Here is a 25,429-nt window from a genome sequence, read left to right as displayed (position 1 = left end):
ATGCTGGTTTAAATACTTTTGTACCACAACTTAACACCTTTCTGATAACTAGCAAGGCTACCACTCACTTGAATTAGACCTTGCTTATGCCTTGTAATTATGCCATGTGTGTCAGAGAAATTAAATTTAAATTTGTATTAGATACATGGGTTTAGATGTCATGATAAGAATGTATTTACCCTGAATGTTTCAATGTAGTCTAGCCTTGAAACAAGCACTAAACATTTTGGAGCATACATGATACTGTGATGTGTTATTGTAGCAATGCTCCGTGTAAGGCTTCCCGTCAGGCTACGAGGATGAGAACTTTCCCCATCAACAGTATCCTCTTCCTGTAATTACATATATTAAATTAAATGTTTTATATGTAAAACATATTTCAAGGCATTCTAAGATAAACCCTGATCAAAATATGTCTTGATGACTTTCACAGGATACAAAATGTTTTACATACAACTCATATGTCCAAATGTGAATAACAACCATCAGATTATATTACAACTGGCCCTGTCATTTCAATTACCCAAATTTATAATGCAGTCACACAGCAAGCAAACATAAATCGTCACAACACATTAAAAATGCACCAGTTACAGCACGTGATTCATCCACAAAAGTTCAAGCAGCATACTATATGTTAACAACAACAAAATTACCTCATCAACAGGTTTGCTGGGTGTGATGGCAATTGTTTCATTGAAACACAGGCAAGCGCAGTAATGTCTGTTTGCATCAATGTCTGTCAAAACAGACACAAAGAATCGTGGTTCCTGACGCTCTGTTGACAGAGCCCATCCTTGTGGCTGACAAAACTGTAACACATCTCTCCACTTAATGAAATATTAAAGACATATCAAATAAAGAAAATACTCTCTCCTTAAACAATACATTAGAAAATAATTTCTAAATTACAAGTTTTATTACCCATTCTATGCCTTCAATGAATGGTGTATCACTCCAATCCTTCTCTGGGAATCTCTGCAAGATAATTCCACTGCTTATCCCACTTCCTACAAAAGAATAAAATAAACAATAATGTGGCGAGCACTATTAAACAATTATCCACAAATGGTACCACCATCTGGAACGCCAACGCCTATCTTTAATTTGGTGCCTCTTTGAAAACATCAAACTTTTCAAACCACCTTACATGCTGAATTAATCCTAAAATAAATCTGACAGTGTCCAAGAAGCAGCCAACATATTAGTAAAATAACAGTCCTACTGCTTATTTACTTACGTTCTTTCTCATGATCGTAGCCTACAATTACGAAGTAATCCGCCAACCGTGACATTGCAGGCAATAAAACTGGTAATTATGCTGCATTGATTTAACTTAGCTATCTCCACACGGCTGCCATCTTTCCTATTTTCTCATTTGCAAGGTCCAACGGATCGCTACTTCCACAGATCCTACCAGCACACCCTCGACTGTATGAATGTGAACTGTCATCTCTGATCCATAAAAATACGTATTGGAAGGGGCGGTGTGGGACACGTGCGCCAATTACAAATTAGGCGTTATGGATTTCTCGTACTTGTTATAAATTATGCTAAGCTGTGAGCAAAACATAGTAATATAATGCTCCAACTTGCCCGGAATTTACAATCATTGTAAAATAACAAAAAGGAAACACTTCTCCTGTCCTGCCATTCACAATTTTATTTTGTAACCATGAAAAAAAAACTTGATTAGGGCAGAATTGTTCCCAGAAAGTAAGCTGTTGAATTTATCAAAGTCATATGGTCCTTCAAAAATATTTTGATTATGAACATCTAAGGCAGTAAATTAAGGAAGAGAAATATTTATATGCAACTGAAGAAAATTAAGAATGTCAAGGAAAACTACTGGGATCCTAAATGAATGTGGAAATTCTATAATCTAAATACTGCATTCCCACATCCTGAAGCAATGAAGCTTCCATTGGTGTAAAAACTAATCCTTTAATTCATATTTTCCTCCAGTGTCTGCATTTCACTGTCTTGCTGTGAGACATACAAAGGGACCTAGGCAAAACACACATAACACTGAACAAAGTTTGCTGTGAAATGTATTAGCATTTATATAACATTTATTTTCAATTTATTAGCATTAACGTTTATACAATATTTATGGTGTCTTCTACAATAAAATGAAGGCATTTACACAGTTTAGCTCTGTTAACAGTTTCATAAATGATATTGAATTTATATTGTGTGTGTATGTGTATACACACACACACTAATATCACTATAATATATTTTGTTATACTCACATAGGCTTTCACTACACAACTTCTTTTAGGAAAATAAATGTAATACTTTGTAAAAATCGTTCCTTTCTCAGTATTTACTAAGAGCATCACGAAACTGGCAACTGCTGGTGGTCATTTAAACAATTTGCAAAAATAAGTATTTTGAGAAACAGTATAACCTCCTTCCAAATTCCTTGCTGCATCAACTATAGAAAAATGGGAGAAGAAATAAGATTTCATCTGACTCACTTTTAACAAATAAAGTTTATTGATTAAGGAGTATACTGTATTAGTGATGTCATGGCAAATGCATACAAAATTGTGAAGAATCGTACACAGATTCACTGAAATTAGTAAGACACCCAACTCGACATTAATACTCAGTAATAATAATGACAGAGCTGTGAAGTAATGTGCTGATTTTCATACTGTGTGCTACTTTCTTCTCTGGTAAGTTTAGCCGAAATGGACAGCAGTTGTGTTTTTAAAACGGAATCAATATAATTTTAATAGCAAAACGAATATGTTGGGCCCCAGACTACTGTAACCCATATAATAAGACAGTTTCAGTTAATTGAAAACTGATTTGCCAAGTTTGGGAAGCTACATTACAGTTCATCATGGTTGGCTGTCACTTACTGACTAATCTCCATTTGCTTTACTTTATTATTACAAGAAGTCACTAAGCAAAAGTTACATGCCCTCATTCCCCACATTTATTTAGCATACAAACTGAAATAAATTAATAACAAACAGAGCACAGACAGTAGTTTGTTTGCCATGTTGAATTGTTGGAAACATGTAAAAACACCAAAATACACACACGATTATGAAAGTACATTGCTCTAAGGCAGAAACCAACATAGAGATTTAACTGAATTGGATTACCCAGTTTTGATTACCTGACATTGAGCTTTTGTATTCTGATAGAATTAGTTCTCATCATAGAAAGACAGTAGGTTTTCACACAGGGATAATTCAGTACAAAAAAAAGTAATATCATCTCTTACATTTTTTGATCTCTAAATATGTAGTAATTTTTTTTCAAAATATTTGAGACTATATTTCTTCATGGACTATGATTGCTATTCTGTGTTATGAACACTTATTATATTAGAGTCCACAGTGTTGCTTTAATTCTTCAAAAAAAAAAAAAATCCCTCTCCATTCTAGCAATGCAGAAAATTAGAGTTTCAGCACAAAAATGCCACCAGGGTCTACAAACAGGTGGGCTCAAGGAATAAGTCATAAAAGTACACATCAACTCCAGCTACAGGTACAGTGGCTACGGGATGTGTTTTATTCTGATTGCTTCCCAGCGGATTAAGGTTTAAAATTGTACAGGCAGCACTGCATATCAGAGAATAACTTTCACGGCTGGAAACCTTCCAACCACGACACACTTCTGTAAATGTCAGGAGACAAATGGACATCGAAGAAAGTAATGTACTAACAATATGAGAGGTTTTTAATTCCATTTGGTTCAGTTCATGTGTACTTAGAAATTTGAACTGTATTTAACATTATTCATCCAAATTCTATTCACCAAGTTAAAGCTGTGTGAAAGTATGGTTTGAAGAAGTTCATCGTTTTCTCTATAAAAATTTTCAATTTTTGAAAAACTTCAATTGTTTCTCCAAAGCAGATAGGCAGCCCAACTCAACACAAGATATGGACCTATACTGGAAAATGATACGCACTGCAGCAGATCATTCCCAGACTTCACACCGCATGATCTAGAACTATCCCAACTTGGCAAAGTTTACAGCATTTGTCTTCTGATTCTTTATGCCTCATCAATTCTTGAAGAAGCACCATGGAATAGAAGCTGATAAAATCCATACAAAAATAACGCTATAGACACTCACTACTGTCCCAGGTGGCAAAGTACGAAAATAATGTTTCCTGTTATCTGGGACCCTATGAAGAATGGAATTTCATTAACCGTAATGTTATTATACGTCCGCCCGTCTCATTTACAAAGTTGCTGATCAGATTTCAAAGAAATCTGGTATTGGGGTCAAAGTTAAAAGTTGTCACACTAGTTTAATTTTGATTGGTATCAGTCAAATATAACCACGCTTCACGTGAAGCTCAAATTAAATTTTATCGATTTTCTCACAAAAATTTCACTAATATAAAATACACATCTCATTAACATCTGGAAGTCCCCTTGTGAAGAAGAAATTAATTTTAATTGTTCTCCTGCGAGATCTGCGTCAGCAATAAATATACACACTAAGGCCAATGAAGTATGTAACATCACAAAGAATACATGTGGAATATATTAGCACTTCGGACTGGGTTTCAACGTTCAATTAATAATTTACATCGTCAGGTTACTTCATGTACATATTTGGAAATTGTCAGGTTTCATTACAATGGGTGACCAGTGAATAAAACACAATTATGTTCCTTCAGACTCAAAGATTTCTTGAGACCCTGATTATTTTTGTTACTTAAACACTACAGCCGCAGTTGGTGATGTTCCAAGTTTTTCTCTTCACAGAAACGTCTGCGAACTTTGCTGAAAAAATATTCTGGAAAAGTGACCCTGTCAGATCGGATATGGTGCATTTTTCAACAATTAAAATAATGTTTCTTGGGACCAGGAGCAATTTTTTATTGGCGGTGCTGAAGTTTTCTCGTTCAGAGCTCTGATGAGGTGTTCGCATGAGCTGCGGCTAAGCAGAGGCAAGGAAGGCAGGCCTGGCATGTTTGAGGAAGAGGAAGGAATGGATGTGGTTGTTAGGCTCTCAAAAGATTTCGCACCTCGGTAAGAAGACTTGTCAGCGCTTACTCTGTTTACCAGCAGTCGCTGTGAATTTGCACGTGAGTTACTGAGCAGAGTCAAGCTGTCGCTGCTAGACGTGCTACTGGTTTCCTTAACCGGAAGTGGATATTGTGGCCTCTGGGATATGTCACTCACAGGTACTTGGGTTTCACACAGCCTACTAGAGGTCAGCAGATCCACTCTTTTAGAATGGGATGCTGTCTCTACCACTTCAGCACTGATTCTTGCACGAGATGATTTGTTTTTGCAGACGTGGTAATGATGACACTCCGGGGTGGAGAGGTGTCGTCTGGAGTGAAATCCATTGCTGCATTCTGCTCCCCAATGACAGATAGGTGCAAGTGACCTGTGAAAGGGAGATGCAGGTTGTGCAAGAGGTACTGCAGACCCTGCTCCTTCCATTTTCTCCCAAGGGCGTCTTTGCCCACGCACATCGTTATAATTATTAAAACCATCATCTTCACTATCGGTGGAGAAACCCTCAACTTCATCTTCAGTGTCCAGTTCTTTGCCCTCGTCCAGAAACACTGAATCTGAGCCTATGGAATGCAAATCGTCGAAGTCCGGGTAATCTGTAAGGGAACCACCGACACTGCTAATAGACGCAAGAGGAGCTAATCTTGTAGGAACACTCACACTGGACGTCGCCGACTCTGCTATGGAACCCCGTGATGGAGGTCTGAGTCCTGATGGTACTAACTCCATTGGATGGTCGTACAATGTTCTTTCACTTCCACATGGCGACACTTCTGGCGTTGGCTGAATCACCTGGATGTCTATTGGGTAATAAAAGTCCCAGGGTTCTTCTGCCATGGTGGTTTGGTGATCGTTGCGTCCTTTGCCACGGGATCTGTGAGGGAACGGAGGAGGAGCAGGGATTCCCATTTCGACTGCGGATCCTCGTCGCTCGAGGTAGGAAGTATCAGAGCTTGAGCATGTAATGGAACTGAGTCTACGCACATCCGGGCCCGATGGAACCGTCAGAAACTGGTGATAGCAGCACGGGCTAGCCGACACGGAATCCTGTTCTTTCCCTTCAGCGTCGTTGTGAGTTCTGTCTGTCGTCGCAAAGGAAGGCACCTCGTCACTCCGCATGTGGAACTTGAGCGCCGAACCAGAAAGACTCTTGCCCCGCTGGCAGTAGTAACGGGAGGGAGGCTCCAGGGCGGAGTACCCCCCGATGGAAGAGAAGCGCCTCGCGCCTCGCGCTATGACCAAAGCCGGGGCGCTCATGTTGCCAAGCGACCGGCGCGGGCCGATACACAGTGCGCGAACAGCTAGCTGCTGGTGGTGCTCCTCGTCCTCGACGGCAACCGCGGCTGCCGCAGCGCTCAAGTGCTCGTCGCTGAGAGACTTCGACTTGCACTTGCTCTTGTACACGACGAGAAGCACCATCAGGCTGAAGAAGCCTCCCAGGGTGGCAGCGATCCGAACTCCCGTCATCACGTCGTACGTACGGTAGAAGTCGAGCCTCGTCTGCTCCCGCAAGCTGATCGTCGCACTGTCCACGTCGCCTGTCGTCTGGTTGATGGCCTCCATCCTGCATGGGATCGGCCACGACTTCTGTGGAACAACAACACGCACTAATAAACGACCCAGTAATACGACGTAGTTTCAATTTGCTGAGGCATTCAAACGAACAACCACATGCAGTAATAGGCTGTAACAAGTCTTCCCTCTTTCACCACACTTAATTCTCTGCGTGACTGTTTCCGATGTCGTCAATGCTATGAGGACAGCGATTTCTACGTTTCGTCAAACAGGCTGAGACGCAAGAAACGTACGCGGGCCACGAAGTGAGAACCTCGTTCAGGCAATAATATCGATGCTGTCCCACAGTAACTGTTGGGCTTAAGAAACGTCCAGAGGGAGCACATTACATGAATAACACAATCTTATGATCGCCACGTTTACCTGCTACGTAGGCGCAAAACTTGTTATTTTGTGTTTGCGTTGGAAACGCGTTGCTATAGAAACTCGCCCATAAATTACTTCCTTCAAATGAACTGCGTAGGCCAAAACGAGATGTAGCCTGGTCTTCAACCTGCGTACAAGAAGCAGGGGCTTTCGTCCTGTGCGTTGTTAAGCAACACGAACAGTGGTTACTGAATCACGAAAACATGGACGTTAAAGCTATTTATAGTTTATTCAAAAACCAAAGCTTAAGAAGGATGCGGCCTGTTTTGAAGTAATATCCCAACATTTGCATCGTGGACTGAGCAAAATCACGATAAACCTCGGTGAGGACGGCAGCTGACTTCCCGAATACAAATTTCTAACGCACGAAGTACAGCGCAGTCGGAACATCTGCTCTTAAGAAGCTACAAAGGAATGTTACAACACATCCTCTTTAACACGATCTGTACCGAACTCGCAGCTGTTAGGGTCGTGCAATGAAGACTACAAGGCAAGTTAAAATCTCATGGCACCGCCTCCCAAGACTCGTTGACATTAATTGCGTCTAACTCATTTCCTACAGTAATGGAGGAGCGCAGAACGAAGTGCGGAAGACAATATTTGGACAGGAGATGAGAGAAAATCATTTTCTTGGCTTTTCAGTCACTCTGTGACACCACCTGTTGTCGTCGTCGCACTCCTTCGACTCCCAAATCTACGGAACAGTCGTCGAAAGCAAAGTCCTCGGCTGCTGATTTAAACAGGGCAATGCAGTGCAGTCTGCTCGCAGGGGAACGAAAAAGGAGCTCAAAGTATCACATGAAGTTTGGGCCCTCGATTCATTTTAGGGTCAAAGGCACAGGAACAAAATTCCACGCGGTATTCTGTTAAACGCATGTTGGTACAACAAAAGTAATCCTGCAGACACAAGTGTCTCACGGAACGTTATTTATCCTCTTCGACATCGAAAAACGATTCTTCTAAACTGGTTTACTAACTACTGCAAAGCAACGCCGAATCAATTCTTTCTGCCAATTCAGATTCTCTTTAAGGTTGATCAGATGCTCCTCCGTCTTCCGAAATGATTGCCAACCAGAAATGTTGCAAGATGGACACAGCCACGGGGTCCCGCGATCACAGGTGACTTCATGTCGAGGCAAGAGTGTGTTATGTGACTTCAGGTCAAAGGCTCTTCCTAATAATCAATACTCACTATTCCACGGTCCCGGCTTAAAATGCAGCTGGCGCTAAGTTTACGGGACTAGACAGGAACTTAAAGACAACTCACTTTATCACTTTACGATTCTTACTGAATTGATTCTGTAACATACTTATTAGGAGGACGACATGAAGCATTTGCAAGAGACGACTGCGTTGATGTGGCGTGACGTCAAAAGAGACCTTAAAGAACATGACGTGGGAATTTAGACTGGAGATACGTCGCTCGCGATGTGGTCCAGTGAACACGACAGCGATCCAGAAAAAGCGGCGAATGTCAGTCAAGTGGGACTCTGCCCCATGCGGCGAGCGGAGTGCACTTCAGTGGGCTCGCGTCTCTCGTGTGGCCCACACGGCGTCATCCGATTCTTGCCGGTTTCCGATGCGAACGTTAGAAAAGCTGAGCGTTCTTGAGCGTTTCACGAAAATTAAAGAATGGCGGGAAAGCAAAGTGTCAAACGTTTCTCGTAAAGTGAAAAAGCTTTTCAGGACCGACGTTCATTGATCTGGTAAGAACCTGCCCTTACATTAGTATCCGATCCATGAGGTACATCCCCTTTAAAAACAAGCAGTGGAGTTTACTAAAGAAAATCCATACGGAAAACGGACGTTTTGCTGTATGTTGTACGAAACGACAAGTAATTTAAGTAAATGAGCAGGAAGCGATTATCACGTAACGCGTGTTGAAAAGAGCTGATACACCCACGAATATGTAACACGTGGGGTGGTAAGTTCTCATTGTGTTCTTGCACACAAGACATTCCCACTTCACTCTCCCGTCAATCGACTACCGTACTGTCTGACGTCATATCTGATCGACGGTTGCCATAGCAACAGTTTCTGAACTCACCCGGACCAGTGGCGGCCAAAGCAGATGCACGAGGACAATTTCACATTTTGTATGTCCTTAATCGCTGAAGAAACGTTTCAACAGAGAAACTTCTTTTCTTTGAATCGCGGTGAAGCTCAGCGTTTTAACATTTACTTCGTCTGACGTCACCCAGTAACGAGAGTCTTTCTCCTGCGTTCAGTCTTGAAGGGCAAAACCAAATCAAGGACCCGCCAATGCCCTGTACGTGACATCGTTCAACTGGGCCCACTGCTACTGCCGAAGACCCTTTCCATCTGCGCTGGTCTTCAACTGAATCCCGAGCGTCCCGTCCGGCAGCCGCCAGAACGGAGCGAAACTCGGACCTTGGCGCGGTTTGTACGTACCGTTCCAAGCTTTAAGAGTAGGACTTGCCTTTTCGGTGGCATAATTCCCGTACCAAATTGTATCCAAATCCGTCCAGCGGTTCTCGAACAGAAATATTTGCAGAAACGACCGGTCCGGAGCGCGTTCATTTTGTGCGCATCGCGCAAAGAACGCCTAACAGCACAGGCGACTGCACTTATCTAGCTCATCACTAAAACGAAATTGCAGGAGCTGGGAGTTTTCCAGTCTTACGAAATATGTCTCGGTGTAAGCCGAAGAACTCAAGCAAACGCGTAGGCTATATTTACTTGAGAGTGAGCACCCCGAAATGCATTCAGAAGACCGTCTCGTGCGCAAGACGCCACGGCCAGACGGCAGTTAACCGACGCATTGACGAGATCAGTCTGGCAGCGAAGCAGACGGCGAACGACTAGTCCGAAACATGCGAACAGGAAGGAATTCCACTGAAACAAATTGAAAATGCTCCACGCAATGATTCTACCAGTGAAAACGGACTGTACTCTTCAGCTGGCTTCAGACTTCCTGAAACTTCAGCACGATATTCGTCTGTGGGTAAAAGGCTTACTGACTTAAAGTACCTCACACCTCCAGGGTAAGTCGACCTGACGAAGAGAACAAACCAAGCGTCCGAAAGAGTAAAAATGCATCACGTATAACAGACCACGGACCACCACACACACAAAACGTCGTCCGACAGACGAAATTTTTCTAATATGCCTGTCAGAAACGTCAACGAAGAAAATTATTATCTGGCAGAATGCAGCTGTCCAAGATGCGCCTAGTCTATACCACGAGAAAGCTGGCTGTGGCTTAGCTGCCTTTTCTCACGTTCTGGGCTTGTAAAAATCCTCTCGTTAACCCTGCATGTGCCCGAACTTGCCAAGATCGTATTTTGCGCCTCGTGCAGAAGACCGAAGCTGGGAGACGTGGACCACAATCACGAAATGAAATCGAAATCTGAGGCTCCGGCGTAACATTCGGGTCAAGGTCACATGTTTGTTGCTAGGCCGCTGCTCACGCCAGTTGCGCAGGTTCCAGCATGGTGTATTCACGAACAGAACCCAAACAGTTCGCGTCATGTGTGACGTAATGCGATCAAACGCACTTTTTTATTATTATCAGAAATAAGTGCTGTTGCATCCACAGAATTCTTGGCTCGGACAAATAAACATTTTAGCCGGAGCGGAACAAAAGCGTGGCGAAGGCAGTTCTCTCATTCAGCAACTGGCGCACGGCTTGCAGCCTGGAATGCAATAAATGTCTCCTGTCGCCGTTTGGTAGTAAAAGCTGTTTGGAAAGAACCTTCAATGAAGCCTGTTTGGGTAAATATTTGTCTGATGGGCGTCCACTTCACAACAAATTCCTGTTTTAGCAAGACAGCGACGATGTTAAATTCTCTGTAGAATAAACTATAATTTCTACATTTCGAAACCAAAGTCTAGAAAAATGCCCTCATACAACAATTACTGGTACTCTGAAAATCCGAAGCGCAATTTACAAAATTATGAAGACTTCTTCCTGACAAAGTCTGAAAGAACAGAATTAGGCGCCAACCGAGAAGAATATTTGGACCCAAGGGACTGGGGAATACGACTTCAGGACCCGCAGTTGTTACGGTGAAAGGCGACGCTTTGGGAGGATAATATTAAAGAGTGCCTCAGCGAAAAATGTTTTAAAGTCTGGCGTCTTTTGTGTCGGTTCAGTCGCGGGCTTTGAGTAAGAAAGCGTCGAGCCTTCGGGTTCAAGGATAACTCGACTGTCTTAGGGGAGGCGAAACCATTCATAAGAGCAAAGAGACATCCTGCAGCAGCCTCCTGAACTGTTCAAACTAAGGAATGTGACCGACCAGCACATTCATTACTTTGCTAGTAACAGAGCCGATGCAGCGCGCGTGATTTCTGGTCCATAGACGAGAGACGAATTCAGAGCAGAACCGATGTGCGAGGCGCTTGCACAGAAGAACCGTGTGGTATTTGTTTTGAATGAACCCTGAAATAGCTTCACTGAATTTATACAAGGAGACGGAGAGATCCTGCCTGCTCCATTAGTCCGGGCCTTGAACGCAGTAGTGGCATAAATCCGTGACAAATGATTTCATGTGCAGGTGTCATTTGGGTGGGAACGTACGGACGAGCAATGTCGCTGTGACACTTCGGCCGGACGCAAGGAAAAGAGAAAATATTTCGCTGATCGATAGCCATTAAAACTATTAATATCACCTCAGTTACTTTCCTGTGTGTGTGCATGAAGACTGTTATAATAAGTTAGCAGCTTCATTATTTCAGGAAAGTTTGTTTTAAAACGGAGATGGAGTGACGACTGGAAGCTTTCACTTGTACAAAGTAGCAGAATGTATTCAGGTCTTCCATTACACCGCCATTCGTCATGCCGTCCAAGCAGACTACAAAAAAGGATCGCTTCACGTAACAAAACCCGCTGTGCTACCAGCAGCGGCTTTTCCTTGCCGAAATGTGCGGACGGACAGGAGCACTTCCTTCGGCACTACAGAAAAGTAACCTTTAAGACTTTACCCCCAAAGAAAGTGCAGCTACTTGATACTGAAAGCAGAGACGCCGCTTTGAACCGTTCACTGACGTCGACTTCAACTGAATCAACTAAATTGAAAGAGCATCGCAAGCCACAAGAAATGTGCTTCAAGCCTTCGCTGACTCACAATTCGACTGCAACAAACGTTCTTATGACCTGAACTTACCGCCCGCACATCTCACGTAATTTATCTGAAAAAAGTTTCCCTTCGGATACTAACAATGAATATCAATCAAATACTTTATTCGGGCGATTGTTATACTTCGCACTTGTTACCGTCCTAGGTCGTAACACGCCGTTGCCAACTTCTGAAAGCACGAAATGGAATCTGCCTAAATTCTGTTCGCGAGAAACTAATGAAGTGGCTAAATTACGATGTCTATTATTGTCATACGGTTTCGACTTTGTATGAAATCTCGGAATCCAAAGACTGTCGTGCTTTGGTTGAAAGCACACACAGCATTATTTTCACTTTTCTCGTTGCTTGCTGTGAAATCAGTTGCTACATTACGCAGAAATCTTATTTTAGGCTCTGTGTGTATACACCAGTAACAAAGAATTCAGGCGGTTGGAGTAAACAAATAAAATCCACATTTAGGATCAACAGTCTCTGCCTCCTGAAAGGAAGACCAACGTTACTGTACAATGAACAGACAAAATCAGTGGCGTTGAGAGGCTTAAGCTGGCATGCATCTGAAATACGTCAATAGTTTGGTTTCATAACTCTGTAGATTTGTTACGCACATTCGTGATAATACATCATTATGCTGTAGAATTATTTTCTCATAAATTGTTATATTTGGAAATGTTTAACATAAATATTCAAGTTCAGTGCAGTAAACGCCTCTTCCACAAGCAACAAGACGCCTACTGATTCGTGCAAGAACTCACAGGAGAAACTTTCATGTTGTGTGAATATTTTTCAAACTTTCCCGGCACTTTGTCACGAGTTACAACAAAACCCAAAAAAGTCTAATGATCTCGTCCTTCTGCAGTAAAACACATCACTTTCATTCGTGCTCGGCAATTCTAAACGTCTCCTTACAAATCCTTGCATTCCCGAGTTAGATCTTACTCTGTAACCGCTCTTCTGACTGCACCTAAAGCGAGCAGAGGGTGAACACAAGGAAAACCACGAAGTTTCAACAAAGAGAAATTTGTATTCGGCGACACGCAAGGCAATAAGAATGGGTGAGGGTGGCCCCAGAACTTCAAAGGAAGAGTACCCCCGATACAGCCGAAAAAGTGACGCTTATGGGTTGTAATATACGGCAGTAAAACTTACGCATCTGTAGAAAGTAACGTCGTTTCTATGAAAGAACAACCTGCAAAATCCGCGTTCACTAACAACGAGAACTATGAGGGCACGTCTTTGTTACATAAAACATTGACAGAGCAATTTTATGCCAAAGAAATGATGATGCTGAAAGCTTGGCAGAGATGTTAAAACTTAAAGCAATAGGAATGATATTTCCCAATGAAATTTTTAGTAATATCATTTGTAACACTATTCCATGTCGACAGCATGTAAATTTCTTCGAAAATAAGCAAACTCTACAGAATATCTCAAAGTAGGTCATGGCCAATGCATATTCTGAAGCAACATACAAATAAAAGCCATTAATTTTCATGCAAAACACAGCTGCCTTGTAAATGAATTGACTAATGTCAAATCAATTATTATACTACTAAAAAAACCACTTCTTTCAGTCTGGTACAAACTGTTGGTGAAATTTTAGGGAGATGGTATTCGTTCTTTGGCTTTGTTGATTTAAAGTGTAACTGAAAAACATGAAACAGTACGAACAGATCAAGATTTGGCGATACTGCAGTTGTTGCTTTAAAACAGCTGCACTTCAATCAACAGAAACAAAATTATGGCAATAATACGAGTTGAGAAAAACACTTACCGAGCTCAGACTCTTTGAAGAAACACGTGTTGATTTTCTTCACGTTTTCTGTTTCTTTTGCGCAGATTACCCCGGGTTTCAACACCTATAAGACACACTTGGAACAGAACACGCCCTTTAATAACAACCCATAGTGCCATATTTCTCTTCCGCCCTATATTCGCCACACGAACTATGCATCAGATCGTACTCACAAACTCCATTAGGTTCCTTCTCTTATTAGAATTACACTGATATAAACGTAAGAAACAACTCACACCTGTAGCTTCTCTTGCGTCAGTTGCGGTCTATAAAATGTTCCCTTTCCGAGCACTTTGTTGAATCTAAATGCTGCTTTTGAAACGTTCATTATCACAAAAGCAGAACTTAAAGTTACATTAACAGACAAATCTTACGGAACATATTACTACGGGTTCGTCACATTTCAATGCGTTCTACCTGTTCAAACATTTCACTGAACCCACACTTCTAAGGGTCCCATTATAACCAAAACATCGCCATCTTAGACACATAACAGCACCACATTTCCGTCACAATTACAGGACAAACTGACTTTCCTGTTCTCCCCATATCAGATTACTTTCTGTATATGATATTTACCTTCATTTAAGTTGGAGGAAATTTGTAAATATTTAAGTCACGTGTGCAGACCCATCCCGTTTCCTCGAGATGCTCGAAGATTATGAAGAAAATTCAGTTTGATAAATCTAAAAGGGCTTATGACGGTTAGTTCCAGGAATTGCTGCTGCATGGTGCTTCCTTTCTTGATGTGTTTGCTTTATGCCGAAGCTTGGAATTAAGCAGTCTGTTTTTTAGCTTGGTCTTTTTCTAACGCACACCCTACTTCGCACTCAGCTCGATAAGGACTGAATGTTTCCGTCCGTCCCCACGTTCAACGCTGCTGCGCCCCTGATGAGACAACAATGTTGCACAGGGCATGCGTGTAATTCTTGAAGGGGACCGACAGATACCCACACCTAATATTATAAACGTAATTGAATACCTACTAATATAATGTTGAATAATCTCCCCATACCAACAGTAAGTATTGTGGTTATTGACCGACTTTGGTGGAAGTCTAAATTATAATTCCCAGATATATCGATTAGCTTGAGAAAGGGCTACGATGCGGTGTATCGATGTTCCAAACTTAACGATTTAGGAAAATGGCACCGACATTTATCACGTGGATTAAATATTCTAGCATGCTTCTTGCTAATTTGTGACATAAAATAATTCGTGCCATTATCGTTACCCCATTTCAGTAAATAAAACGTACGGCTCGTCCAACTTCACTGCATTGCCTGAAGCATGAGTGTATATACATGCCAATATTTGTTGGCAAAACACGCTCTTCTAGTTGTGCAGCTGTTCCATTTTCTACCCGATTTTGGGCTTAATACTTACTCCAGCGTCAAACTCTCATCTCTTCACTTTACTTATAAACACACTGCCTTTTGATTGCTCAATCATCATGGCGATCATCGCCCTGATGATAGAGGCAGCAAGAACCTGCAAAACGTCGGTAAACTTCAACCCCACTACACGGCGCAATAACCCAGAAAATCTCAAATCCTACAAAATGTGGTTGTTATGATTAAAATACAACACAGACCTTTACAAACTACATTTGTTTCTTCTTTCCTGTGGGCACCAGTACATGTAAGCCTTTTACATACCTCAAAAACGTGTACCTCTTAAATCAATGCCCAGTTCTTTTAAAACCTAACCTTGAACATTACTGGTTATGATGGCAAACTCAAATGGTATTATAATAGTGGTACTTTAGAATCACTAGTTTATCTTTTGCATATTCTGTTAAAACTGTCAATTCTACTATACTCTTTCTTAAATGTTTAACCGGAAGTCTTGTCCCAGCACATAATTTTGGGGGATAGCATTCCAAAAAAGAATAATTTTGGTAAAACAAGTGTTTTTAATCTTAAGTTAATTTGTCTCTAATCAGTTTTCGATATACAGAAAAACCATCTTCACCAGAACTCAAAACCACGATACATTTTTCAACGTTATGGTCTTTGTTCCTGTACCATCTTCACTGAAACAAATTAACTTGGCCATTGCACTGTTCCTCCAAGTTTCTGACATAATATGCTAACATACATCTTTCCACTAGAGGAATATCAAGCCATATATTCTTGCCTTTGACCTGACTTTCTCCTTAATACAGCAATCCACTGCGAACAGTGGGGGTTACATGTTAAAAACACCAGTTAGCTAGACCAACACCTTATGGGAAAAACATGTACGCTTGTGCAGCCCTGGTCCCCAGAAAATGTATATTTCTTTGTATAGGAGCTAAGGATTTCTTTCACTTGTAAAGAAATTTTAAAAATGCAGATACATAAGCGTAATACGGTCAAGTCCCAATTATCTGGCGCTCTGTTATATCCGACGTGTTATGTCGGAACTCGGCATGCAGCACAATTATTCACACTCCCCTACATTTTATGTACTCAGTTGCTACAAATACTTTTCAGGTGCTGGCATGACCTTGCACAAAGAAAGGAGGCTAATAAGTAAATGCCCATTACTAATTTTAAAAAATAAACACTTTCATTCACAAATTTAGATGTCATATTGTACCATCTTTGTATCACAAACTGAGTTGATATTTACCCTCAACTTTTTCATCTATCTTCCACACTCTCCAACATTTTTTTTATCCAATCATCCTTCAGTCCTGTTTATATCAGATAATTGGGACTCCACTTTAATACAGTAGTTAAAATAGACACACAATGAAAACTGACTGGCAAAGACCTGCTGTACAATGAAACTGCTATAGAACTCATAGTTCTAGTCAACTTATCAGCAAATAATCTGGATGAATACCTGCCTCTGTACGTGTATTACCGTCAGCATAAACAGGGATATTGTTCTATAACAGCTGCAGACGTGTACACGAACCAGCTTCTGGTGTTAACTGAAAGTAAAGGCTGTAATCACAAAAGTATACATTTTAACCCCCTGAAGGTGGCAGAACAAGGTTCAAAATTCTTTAATATTCCCTTTTTAAAACAGGACATTACCCTGACATGCTTATTGTAAACATGAAAAGGTACATGGAATTTGTTATTGACAAAACTCAAATGACACATAAGTATTCTTATTACATAATATTAATTGCAACATTTACATCAAAAGCAAGTGCAAAGAATTTAACTTAGTCCAGCTTCACTTTTTATATAACTTCAAAACAGAGGTCATCAGCGTAGTTCCAATAAATTATGGGTCTTTATTAGCAAACACAGCAACAGCTTCAAGCATCCTGATCCACTACACTGAGAGCTGTTCCTTTTCGTCTGTTCTTCAAATGAGCCTGAAATGGTATAACAAAGTAACACATTACGAAATACGAAAAAGTATAAATATCTGAATTTTTGAGACTAAAATATTGTAAGTTTCTTCTGTGATGTTTCTAGTGTTAATAAGTAATTTCCTGGCTCTTTCTAAGTCCAATCAGCTTCACAACTTACCTACTCCATGGAGCAGAGTCCTTCCTCAGAAACCAATTCACTCAGCCGCTCAAGAAGTTCCCAACATTTTGTGTTCTTGAGAGCCTGCCTCTGGTACCTATCTTGAGCCAGATGAATACAATCCACAACACATCCTATTTCTCTAAAATCCATTTTAATATCATTCAGTCTTCCTAGTGGCCTCTTTCCTTCTGATTCGCCCACCAAAACCCTGTTTTGCTTTCCTCTTCTCTCCCATGCAGGCAACATGCCCTGCCCACCTGATCCTCCCTGACTTCATCTAATTATATTTGGCGAGGAGTGCAACTTTCTCCAGCCTCCAATTCATCCCTCTTAGGTCAAAATATTCTTCACAGCACTGTTCTCAAACACCCTCAGTCTACGTTCCTCCCTTAGTGTTAGAGACTAAGTTTCACACTCATACAAAACTACAGGAAAAATTATAGTTTTGTATACAAAGTTGAAAAGCAGTGGCAAAGGAGCATCTCCTTGTTTTAGACCATTTTGAATATTAAAGATGTCAGACAAATGTTTACCTATACGGACTTTACTATACTCACTGAAAATACTGAACACTTTCCTTCTAACTGAATCATATGTTTTCTTGAAGTCTATGAACAGATCATGTACTGTCTCATTGTGCTCCCCTTTTTTCTCTAGTATGTAACAAATACAAAAAACGTGATAAGTAGTTGACCTATTATATCAAAACCCAGAATGATGATCCCCAATAATTTTTCTACACATGGACTCAACCTTGAGAGAAGGATGTTCGATAAAATTTTGTATGAAGTTGATAAAAGTGATATGTCTCAATAATTACTACAGTTCAGCCTCACAATAGAAAACATAAATTGATCAAGCAACAATAACGTGCAATGCCACCACCCAAAAGATTCTCCGAGGCAGCTTTGGGCAGTGACAACGTGGGTCTGATTCACAGCTTCCATAAACAGTGATGGCTAGAACAGCTGATGGAACCTTCAAATGTCAAATAATATATTAAGAATATGAAGTAGCCTTTGCCTCACAGATTGAGGGTGTTTAGGAACAGAGCGCTGACGAGAACATTTAAACGTAAGAGACCGGATGTACCTTGCAGAATGGACACGACATAATGAGAGATTTTATAATTTGCTGTCATCACCAAATATTATTATGGATTACTCTCAAGAACACAGACACATCTGACCACCCACATAAAACTTCCAGTTCAAGCCACGGAAATGATTCCAGAAAGATGATATTATATTTTAGTTCTCAATATTTTCTGCTACATTTTGACTAATGTTAGTGCATACCTCTGCTATTACAGCAAATTCATTCCTTTGAAGTAGGCTGTATGCAGTCTTGAGCAGATTCAGTGCTGTGCGATGGAATATTTCCCCTCCAAAACAGAATAAGTCGAGACCCAGCTCAAGACTTGCTCCAAAATCACACTCATCATTGGCAATGTTGACAGCAGTAACAACAGGCTGTAATTTCTCCAGGTGAGCATCCCGCTCCATTTTGCAGCTGCTCCCCAACACATTCCTCAATATTTGCTTCAGATTTGCTAAGTTAACAATAAAATATCACATCCATTTAAACTTAAAAACAACATTTCTTTACTTTCCTTTTCATCAGAAATTTAAAATGTTGGGGGGGGGGGGGGGGGGGATAATAAAATTTAGTACCTTTTGTAATGGCACATCATCATCTGAAGTGAATTCTTATGCTTGCTTTTGCTACTGTTCAACCAAACAGAATGTGCTGCTTCCCTTGGTAATATTCTCATCGTCAGTGTAAATAATGAATATTTTACATAATTTATGTCATTCCTTTTAACTGTATAATAATTGTGCCTATTAAACAAAGGTTTAATAAACACATAACTTGATCATGGGAGACCACATGGAAGCAAAAGAGTGTGTTGATAGGCAAATTCTTCCATTCTCATGCACCAATGTAATGTCAATTTTAAAATATAATTATCAGACATGCCACAGAGACAAATCACACTGCATTTTTGGGTCAAATATGTACTGATGAAGGAAACTTTATGAACAATTAAGAGAACAGATTTTACTACAGAATTAATCTGTGAACAAAAACACAACATGACCAAGACACAGTGGAAACAGATATCAATTTTCAACCCTTACAGAATCAGGTGTTTCATATGACTCTTATCTGAAGTAGAAATCCACTAAGGTCAGAAACAAGAAATTAAAAAATAAAAAGTGTTTCCCAGGATTCAAGTTTCTTGCTATTCACAATCTTGTCAACATAGTAAGAACACAGTAAACCAAAACGTCATTGCCAATTATTAAAACAAGAAGTTGGATTTAATTACAGCCTGGCTCAAAGAATTGCATCCCTTAACCCTTTAAAACCCAGTGGTATCTATATGTACCACCTACTCTGACATTCAAAACTACTCTCCCTCTATCTGACCCAGTGAATTTGCAGGTTTTATGTAATTATCACAATAAAAAACAACTACTTCCTTACACAGCATTAAACAACTGATCTTTTTAGTGCAGAAATGTTTTCTTTCAAGTAAGAACAGAATTTTTAAAAATAATTTAGACAAGCCTTCGTTACACTGCAACAAATCCCATCCACTAAGAACAACTCGTGTAAGAATTTCTAATACTCACCATCTGTTTCTATTAGTTTCCTGTAACCCAAATCAGTTTCTTTGTTCCATGGGACAACCATGCCCGCATTATGAAATGTTTTTGTCACTACTTTCTTGTTCCGTGCCTTCATTGCTGCAGTGGACACATCCAAGGGGAAGTTTTTATCCTTTGCCCATGACTGAAGAGCAGTTTGAATCTTTGATACCTTAATCTTTTGAAATGGGTCACACATCCGCTTCATGTCTTGTAGGTAACAACTTGAAATAAATACAAAAAAGTGTGTCACTTAAACCTGTATCATTATACTTTCAAAATAATAACAGGACATGCAGTTCCTTCAGCCAGCTTTCATTCTGATAAATGTCAAACTGTCAAAGTTAACTGAAAATATTAATTACACTGGGCCCAATTGCACAACTTAAAATGTTACTGTCATTCCATATTCTTACCCAAATCACGCTGAATCAGACATGGTTCAGAATAACATGCAATTCCAAAGACTTATCTGCTGTAGTGCTTCAAAAACAAAACTCCAAATATTGGCAAGAGGCTTTGCACTATTAAAAGGGCCTTTTAACGCAGTCTCATTACACCGCGCTATTATAGGATTCAAATAAAACCTGAATGAAACAGAATGTTATGGTATGAACTGGATTTAGCTGACTGCGAACTGAACGTGGTGGCAGACTTACGCAGAACAAAAGCAATAAATCTGCCACACCATAAAAACTAATGCTAAAAACTGCACAGACAAATGATTCAGCTCACTTAACAGCCCCAAAAATATTCTCAGCCATCAGAGTCAGCGTGCAGCCAACTGCAGCAGCGTTGCTGGCCACAAAACAAGGCAGCTCCTGGGGGTCATCCCGGAAATATCCCACGTGATACTGCTTAGTATCATCACCCTTGATAACAGTCTGAAATGATAAGATACTCCCATTAACAACTGAATGCTCACAGACAAGAGTGAGCAATTTTTATTATTATTCTTTGCTCAAGTGCCATTTCAAATTGGTCATTGCTACTGCTATATCTGTATAAAAACTTTAACAGTTAGATGTCCCTAATTGCAGAATTCTGCTGAAAGATCAGGTTTTCTTGACAGTATGTTGTACATATAGTAGTAGTTCCCTCCAAATAATTATTGTACCAATTAATGGGTTTCCATGAAACTGGGCAAAACACTGATTAACTAGAGGTGATTTTATTTTTGTTTATTATATAATACAAACTTTAATACCACACAATGAGTTTTACGCAATTCTGAATTAAATCTGGAGACCAGCAACAGGCACACTGCCACGCCTTAAGGGGAATTTGTCTTCCCGTGGCTTACGCAAAGTCCATCTGATTGCATGTTCACTAACATGAGTTAGAGTACAGCTAGTAGTCCTGTAGTATGGCAATTAAAACTTTCTATTTAATTGTTTATCCATGGAAATGCTGTCAGATGGTTTAATAAACTTAATTTGTATGTGAATTCGTATTTCTTGCATTGTGGGATCCTAAAAGCTAGCTTTTATTGGACAATTTCAAAACTGACAATATGTGATCCAGCAACGAATCTCAAGTCCTGTAACATTTTTTTGTAACATTTTTTTAGTCTCTAACATGATGTAAAAGTTCTAAACATGTCTTCAAGAAAAACCCACGATGGACTGGCAGCTTAACGAAAAACAGCAAAATCCCAGGTTTGAGAAATGGAGATTACTTTAGTCTGTATACTCAGTTTGGAGGAGTAATATAAACATATTCGATAAAATTACAACCCTTATTTGCCAATGTTCAGAATAAATATACCTTCAAACACTTACATTTTAATTTTGACCATTGTTATTTTACAGGTTGTACTCAATTTATATTTAAACAAAATATTTTTAATCCATAGTGAACACATTCAAACACAAATCAACAACAATTTTGTTGGCATGGAAGTTTTAATACCATTCACATGTGCCCATAATAGAGCTTTAGTCATGAATTCTAACTGCAATAAATAAAACATATGACAGGAAAAAAATGGTTATAAAAAAGTAAACACAAAAATTCAAAGCAATGATTTTAGGTTGAATCTTATTAGGAATTATCAACATAAAATTCCATCTGAACAAGTTCAAGGATAGTCGGACAGAGGGAGGTGGAGAAACGCGCAAATCTGATGCACCATTTTGCTCACAAAGAATAATCAAAAACTCATTTACCTGAAATTCTGGAGGGTCATAATAATACCTCCAGTGTACTAAATATATGGCCAGTTTACGATTCTTTGCTTTCTTCAGATTTCCTGACAATACATCAAATGGGCCTACAAGCAAAAGGCCAACATGCTTCAGAGCCTCTGAAATGTGTCAAAGAATAAAACAAATTCAAGAATGAATATCTACAGTGGCCTCAATTCAAAATCAAAATCTACAGAATCCCTTTCCAGAATCTGTATTCTTGTATGATTTATTTATAATATTAAAACATAATTATAAATTAAAACACTGTTAAGAACACATCTAAGTAATGAAAACTGGGACTCGGTATTGAACAGCCATGATGTAAATTCAGAATTCAACACTTTCCTCAATATCTTCTTTAAATTTCTGAAGCAAGTTTCCCCACCAAAACAGTGAAAATGATCTCTGAAAATAATGAATGGATTACTAAGGCATCAAAACATCTTGCAAACATAAACAAGATTTTTACCTAAACTGACAATCTAATAACAATGAAATTTTGTACTACCAACAAAAACTGTGTTAATCTAGGTACAGGATTTGAGGATAAAACAATTGAAGGAGAAGAAACAACCAAATTTCTGGGCCTATAAATTGACAATAACTTAAATTGGAAAACAAATCTTCAATACATTATCCATAAACCCAGTTCAATGTATTTTGCTAAGAGGACTGTCACAGAATAATTGCAGGCACTAAAAGGACAACCTGTGGCCATTTCCATAGATGTTTAAATGTCAAAACATTTCTCAAAATGATGAAAATGGTTTGATTGAACAGAAGGATATACAACTGGTAATTTTCTGTTGGGTCCCCAACCTGGCAATTTCCTGATGAACTTTGATGAAAATGTAATGATAAAATTTACAGTTGTTTTATATCATAGATTCTTCCAAGACGAGGCTGTCCAACAGACCGATTAAAAAAAATCTGAGTTAACAGTTTGCTGACAGCACTCTGCAGCTGTTCAGGTTTGACAGGCAGCCTATTTGAACTGATCCTAATATCTTTATATATACTTAGCAAGCATATCCAAGGTCAAACCATTGACATTAGAATGAACCAACATCTAATGAGTAATGAGCAGAGATGTAACACACCTTCAGGTTTATCTGGTGATAGGGACTGGCAAAACGACCAAAAGGAATAAAAATCTTCTGGCATCTCAACAAGAAATTTCTGCTTGATAGCTTCCTTCTCATTTTCAGGTGTGGGAGGAAGATCTTCTTCTTCTTTAGAAACACTCAGGGCTTTACACTCATCCTCAACCTGTACCGGTACCGTGCATATGGGTACGTCAGCTGCAGCCACTTCCTTCTTCTTCTTCTTAACAATCCCATCTTTGGTCTGAACAAGAAGCAGACTGATAAAACAATGTAGTCGTCAGTCTACAGTTTAATTGCAATTTCATGACATCAGCCAGGAGCTCAGTCTGTCTACATGCCAGTCAGGTAATCCTCCACTTATGTGCTATTCAAGATACACCTTCATTTCATCTGAATGGTGGCAGCAAAAATCCATCAAAGAAGACAAAAAACACATATAAATTAATTAACCTGACAACCACATAATTTACATTTTCCCTCCAATGAATACCAGTCACAATCATACATTTAAGAATGTACTTAAAAAATGTTTTGGCCATTTACAATTTTATTAAAACAGCTACCTTCTTGTGTAACAACAACCAAAGAATAAAGTAAATGGGGAACTAAGTCTTCCACCGAAAAGTATTCAAACATGTTGCAATGAAACACACTTAAAATAGTGGTGATCATTTGCCTAAAATGAATACTTTTAGAACTGTCAAAAGTCTATTAATGTAACCAAAACAGGTACAAAATGGGTGAAGGAAGATAGAAAACATAGGAAACTGCTAGATTCTTCACTGCAGCAACCATTCAATGTTTCTCTGTAATAGCAATATGACATAGACAAAACATATTTTGAGCACAGTGTCATTTTACACACAAATTTGTAAATATACTTGCAACTGTTAACAATTAAGGTAGGTCTACTGTGCTGTATATTATTCTTGGACTATGTTTCTGTTAACTGTCTTCTTGCTGGGATCTATGAAATGCAACTATGTCTACACAAAAATGACATACACTCTTATGGCTCAATTTTTGAATGTCACTCACACCTATAATTTCAGATTCTCATCACACATCTCAAGCTGTAACCAAAATCTCCGAGCTAGTCCACATGCTTTGTTACACAGCGTCATCATAAGGAATACTGGATGCCCTGATGATGGAGGCGGCAAGGGCCTCTGAAACGTTACTAAACTTGTACCAGACTACACAACGATACAACCCTGAAGACAGCCACCTTCGTGAGAACCCCACATCCTACCTCCGCGTATATTTTAGATTGATAACTGTAACTTACCTCCAATTTTCTCTTTGGTGGGTGCTTATACTTTTGGTGATGTAAAGGATTTTTTTGATAGCACTTTTGACCATATCTGCATGGTATTCGAGAATCAACATCGTTCGTGGGCACCGCAGCCCAACCTCCTAACCCAATAGCCGCCATTCTTAATGACAAAATAACATTCAGGACTACCAATATTAAAATGTCCATCACTTCCATTTTTCTATGACTTATTCGTCAGAAATACAAAACATATCAGTACATGAGACATCTGATCAGTTATTTACCAAAGTATTTAACTAAACTACAGTTGAAAGAACGGGCACATACACTATAAGTTCAAGCTTCACGATCTTGATCATGTAATTGCTTCCCCAACCTCGTAGAATACAATGCAACCCCAAAAAGGCTCCTGGGCTGCGGTAATAAATACAGGTGTGGCATTTTCTGATGAATATACCCTTCCACTGCTGTTTTTCTGGTCTTTTTCCATCGTTCAAAATTCAAAAACAATACTACTATGTTTCGGTAGCTGGCTCTGCACTCTTCTTCAGGTGGAAATACTGACGGAAATATTACATTGACGTCAGTTGGTAGTACTGATTTGCGATTGACAACCGTTGATTTTGGCCATGTCGACTGTCAATATGTTGGTACTATTTGTGGTCAATAATGGGCTAACGTCAAAAAATTAAAACAGGGAATAGATAACATTGTATTGGCTAATTTTTTTACACTTTGAGATAAATAAAATATGGAAGACGATCTGCCTTCAGAATACGACGTTATCGTCGTAGGAACGGGTAATAAGATACATGAAAATACAAGATGATTTTCAGTACTGTAGTGAAAATTCACTGTTGGATTTAAACTACAAATGTACCAATCATTT

The 25,429-nt window shown here is 39.6% G+C and overlaps 3 protein-coding genes across 5 annotated transcripts in view; all 3 read right to left on the bottom strand.

Annotated features, from left to right (window-relative positions):
* Nucleotides 1–1,431, bottom strand: part of Sbf (SET domain binding factor) — a 37,609-nt gene extending 36,178 nt beyond the window's left edge. Inside the window, exons 1-4 of the mRNA XM_022082058.2 lie at nucleotides 1,241–1,431; nucleotides 925–1,010; nucleotides 657–812; nucleotides 180–332 (exon numbers count right to left, since the gene is read on the bottom strand). Of these exons, the coding sequence (XP_021937750.2) occupies nucleotides 180–332; nucleotides 657–812; nucleotides 925–1,010; nucleotides 1,241–1,295 (450 nt within the window). The 5' untranslated portion in view covers nucleotides 1,296–1,431. The remainder of the gene's footprint in view (nucleotides 1–179; nucleotides 333–656; nucleotides 813–924; nucleotides 1,011–1,240) is intronic.
* Nucleotides 1,432–2,054: 623 nt separating this feature from the next.
* Nucleotides 2,055–14,730, bottom strand: LOC110838655 (uncharacterized). 3 transcript variants are annotated; one of them, XM_022082048.2, is made up of 2 exons: nucleotides 14,416–14,730; nucleotides 2,055–6,591 (listed from the first exon to the last, which is right to left on the bottom strand). In XM_022082048.2, the coding sequence occupies exons 1-2, from the start codon at nucleotides 14,419–14,421 to the stop codon at nucleotides 4,822–4,824; spliced, it is 1,776 nt and encodes a 591-aa protein (XP_021937740.1). In that variant the 5' UTR covers nucleotides 14,422–14,730; the 3' UTR covers nucleotides 2,055–4,821. The 3 variants fall into 3 exon arrangements, with proteins under 3 accessions (XP_021937740.1, XP_021937741.1, XP_021937744.1); XM_022082049.2 differs by having other exon boundaries at nucleotides 13,816–14,728; XM_022082052.2 differs by lacking the exon at nucleotides 14,416–14,730 and adding an exon at nucleotides 8,138–8,688.
* A 2,088-nt stretch (nucleotides 14,731–16,818) lies between these two features.
* On the bottom strand, nucleotides 16,819–24,929 carry Hpf1 (Histone PARylation factor 1). Its single transcript, XM_022082053.2, has 7 exons — nucleotides 24,553–24,929; nucleotides 23,259–23,505; nucleotides 22,138–22,274; nucleotides 20,705–20,853; nucleotides 19,955–20,193; nucleotides 18,614–18,867; nucleotides 16,819–17,155 (listed from the first exon to the last, which is right to left on the bottom strand). The coding sequence occupies exons 1-7, from the start codon at nucleotides 24,754–24,756 to the stop codon at nucleotides 17,096–17,098; spliced, it is 1,290 nt and encodes a 429-aa protein (XP_021937745.1). The 5' UTR covers nucleotides 24,757–24,929; the 3' UTR covers nucleotides 16,819–17,095.
* Between the last annotated feature and the right edge of the window lie 500 nt (nucleotides 24,930–25,429).

The sequence above is a fragment of the Zootermopsis nevadensis genome, unplaced genomic scaffold (assembly GCF_977971745.1).
Source record: "Zootermopsis nevadensis isolate Lab colony 2312 unplaced genomic scaffold, Znev_1.0 Znev_ptg000001l, whole genome shotgun sequence".
Classification (NCBI taxonomy): domain Eukaryota; kingdom Metazoa; phylum Arthropoda; class Insecta; order Blattodea; family Termopsidae; genus Zootermopsis; species Zootermopsis nevadensis.
Note: the sequence above shows the minus strand (reverse complement) of the source record. Positions and strands in the feature narration are given on the sequence as shown.

Excerpts from the sequence above, each read along its gene's own strand:
- Hpf1 (XM_022082053.2), bottom strand. The coding sequence starts at position 24,756 with ATGGAAGTGATGGACATTTTAATATTGGTAGTCCTGAATGTTATTTTG. Across the intron at positions 20,194-20,704 it reads AATATTTTTGGGGCTGTTAA|TTGTTACCTACAAGACATGA; the intron begins GTGAGCTGAATC and ends ATTTATTTCAAG. Across the intron at positions 17,156-18,613 it reads AATTTGCTGTAATAGCAGAG|GCTCATTTGAAGAACAGACG; the intron begins GTATGCACTAAC and ends ATACCATTTCAG.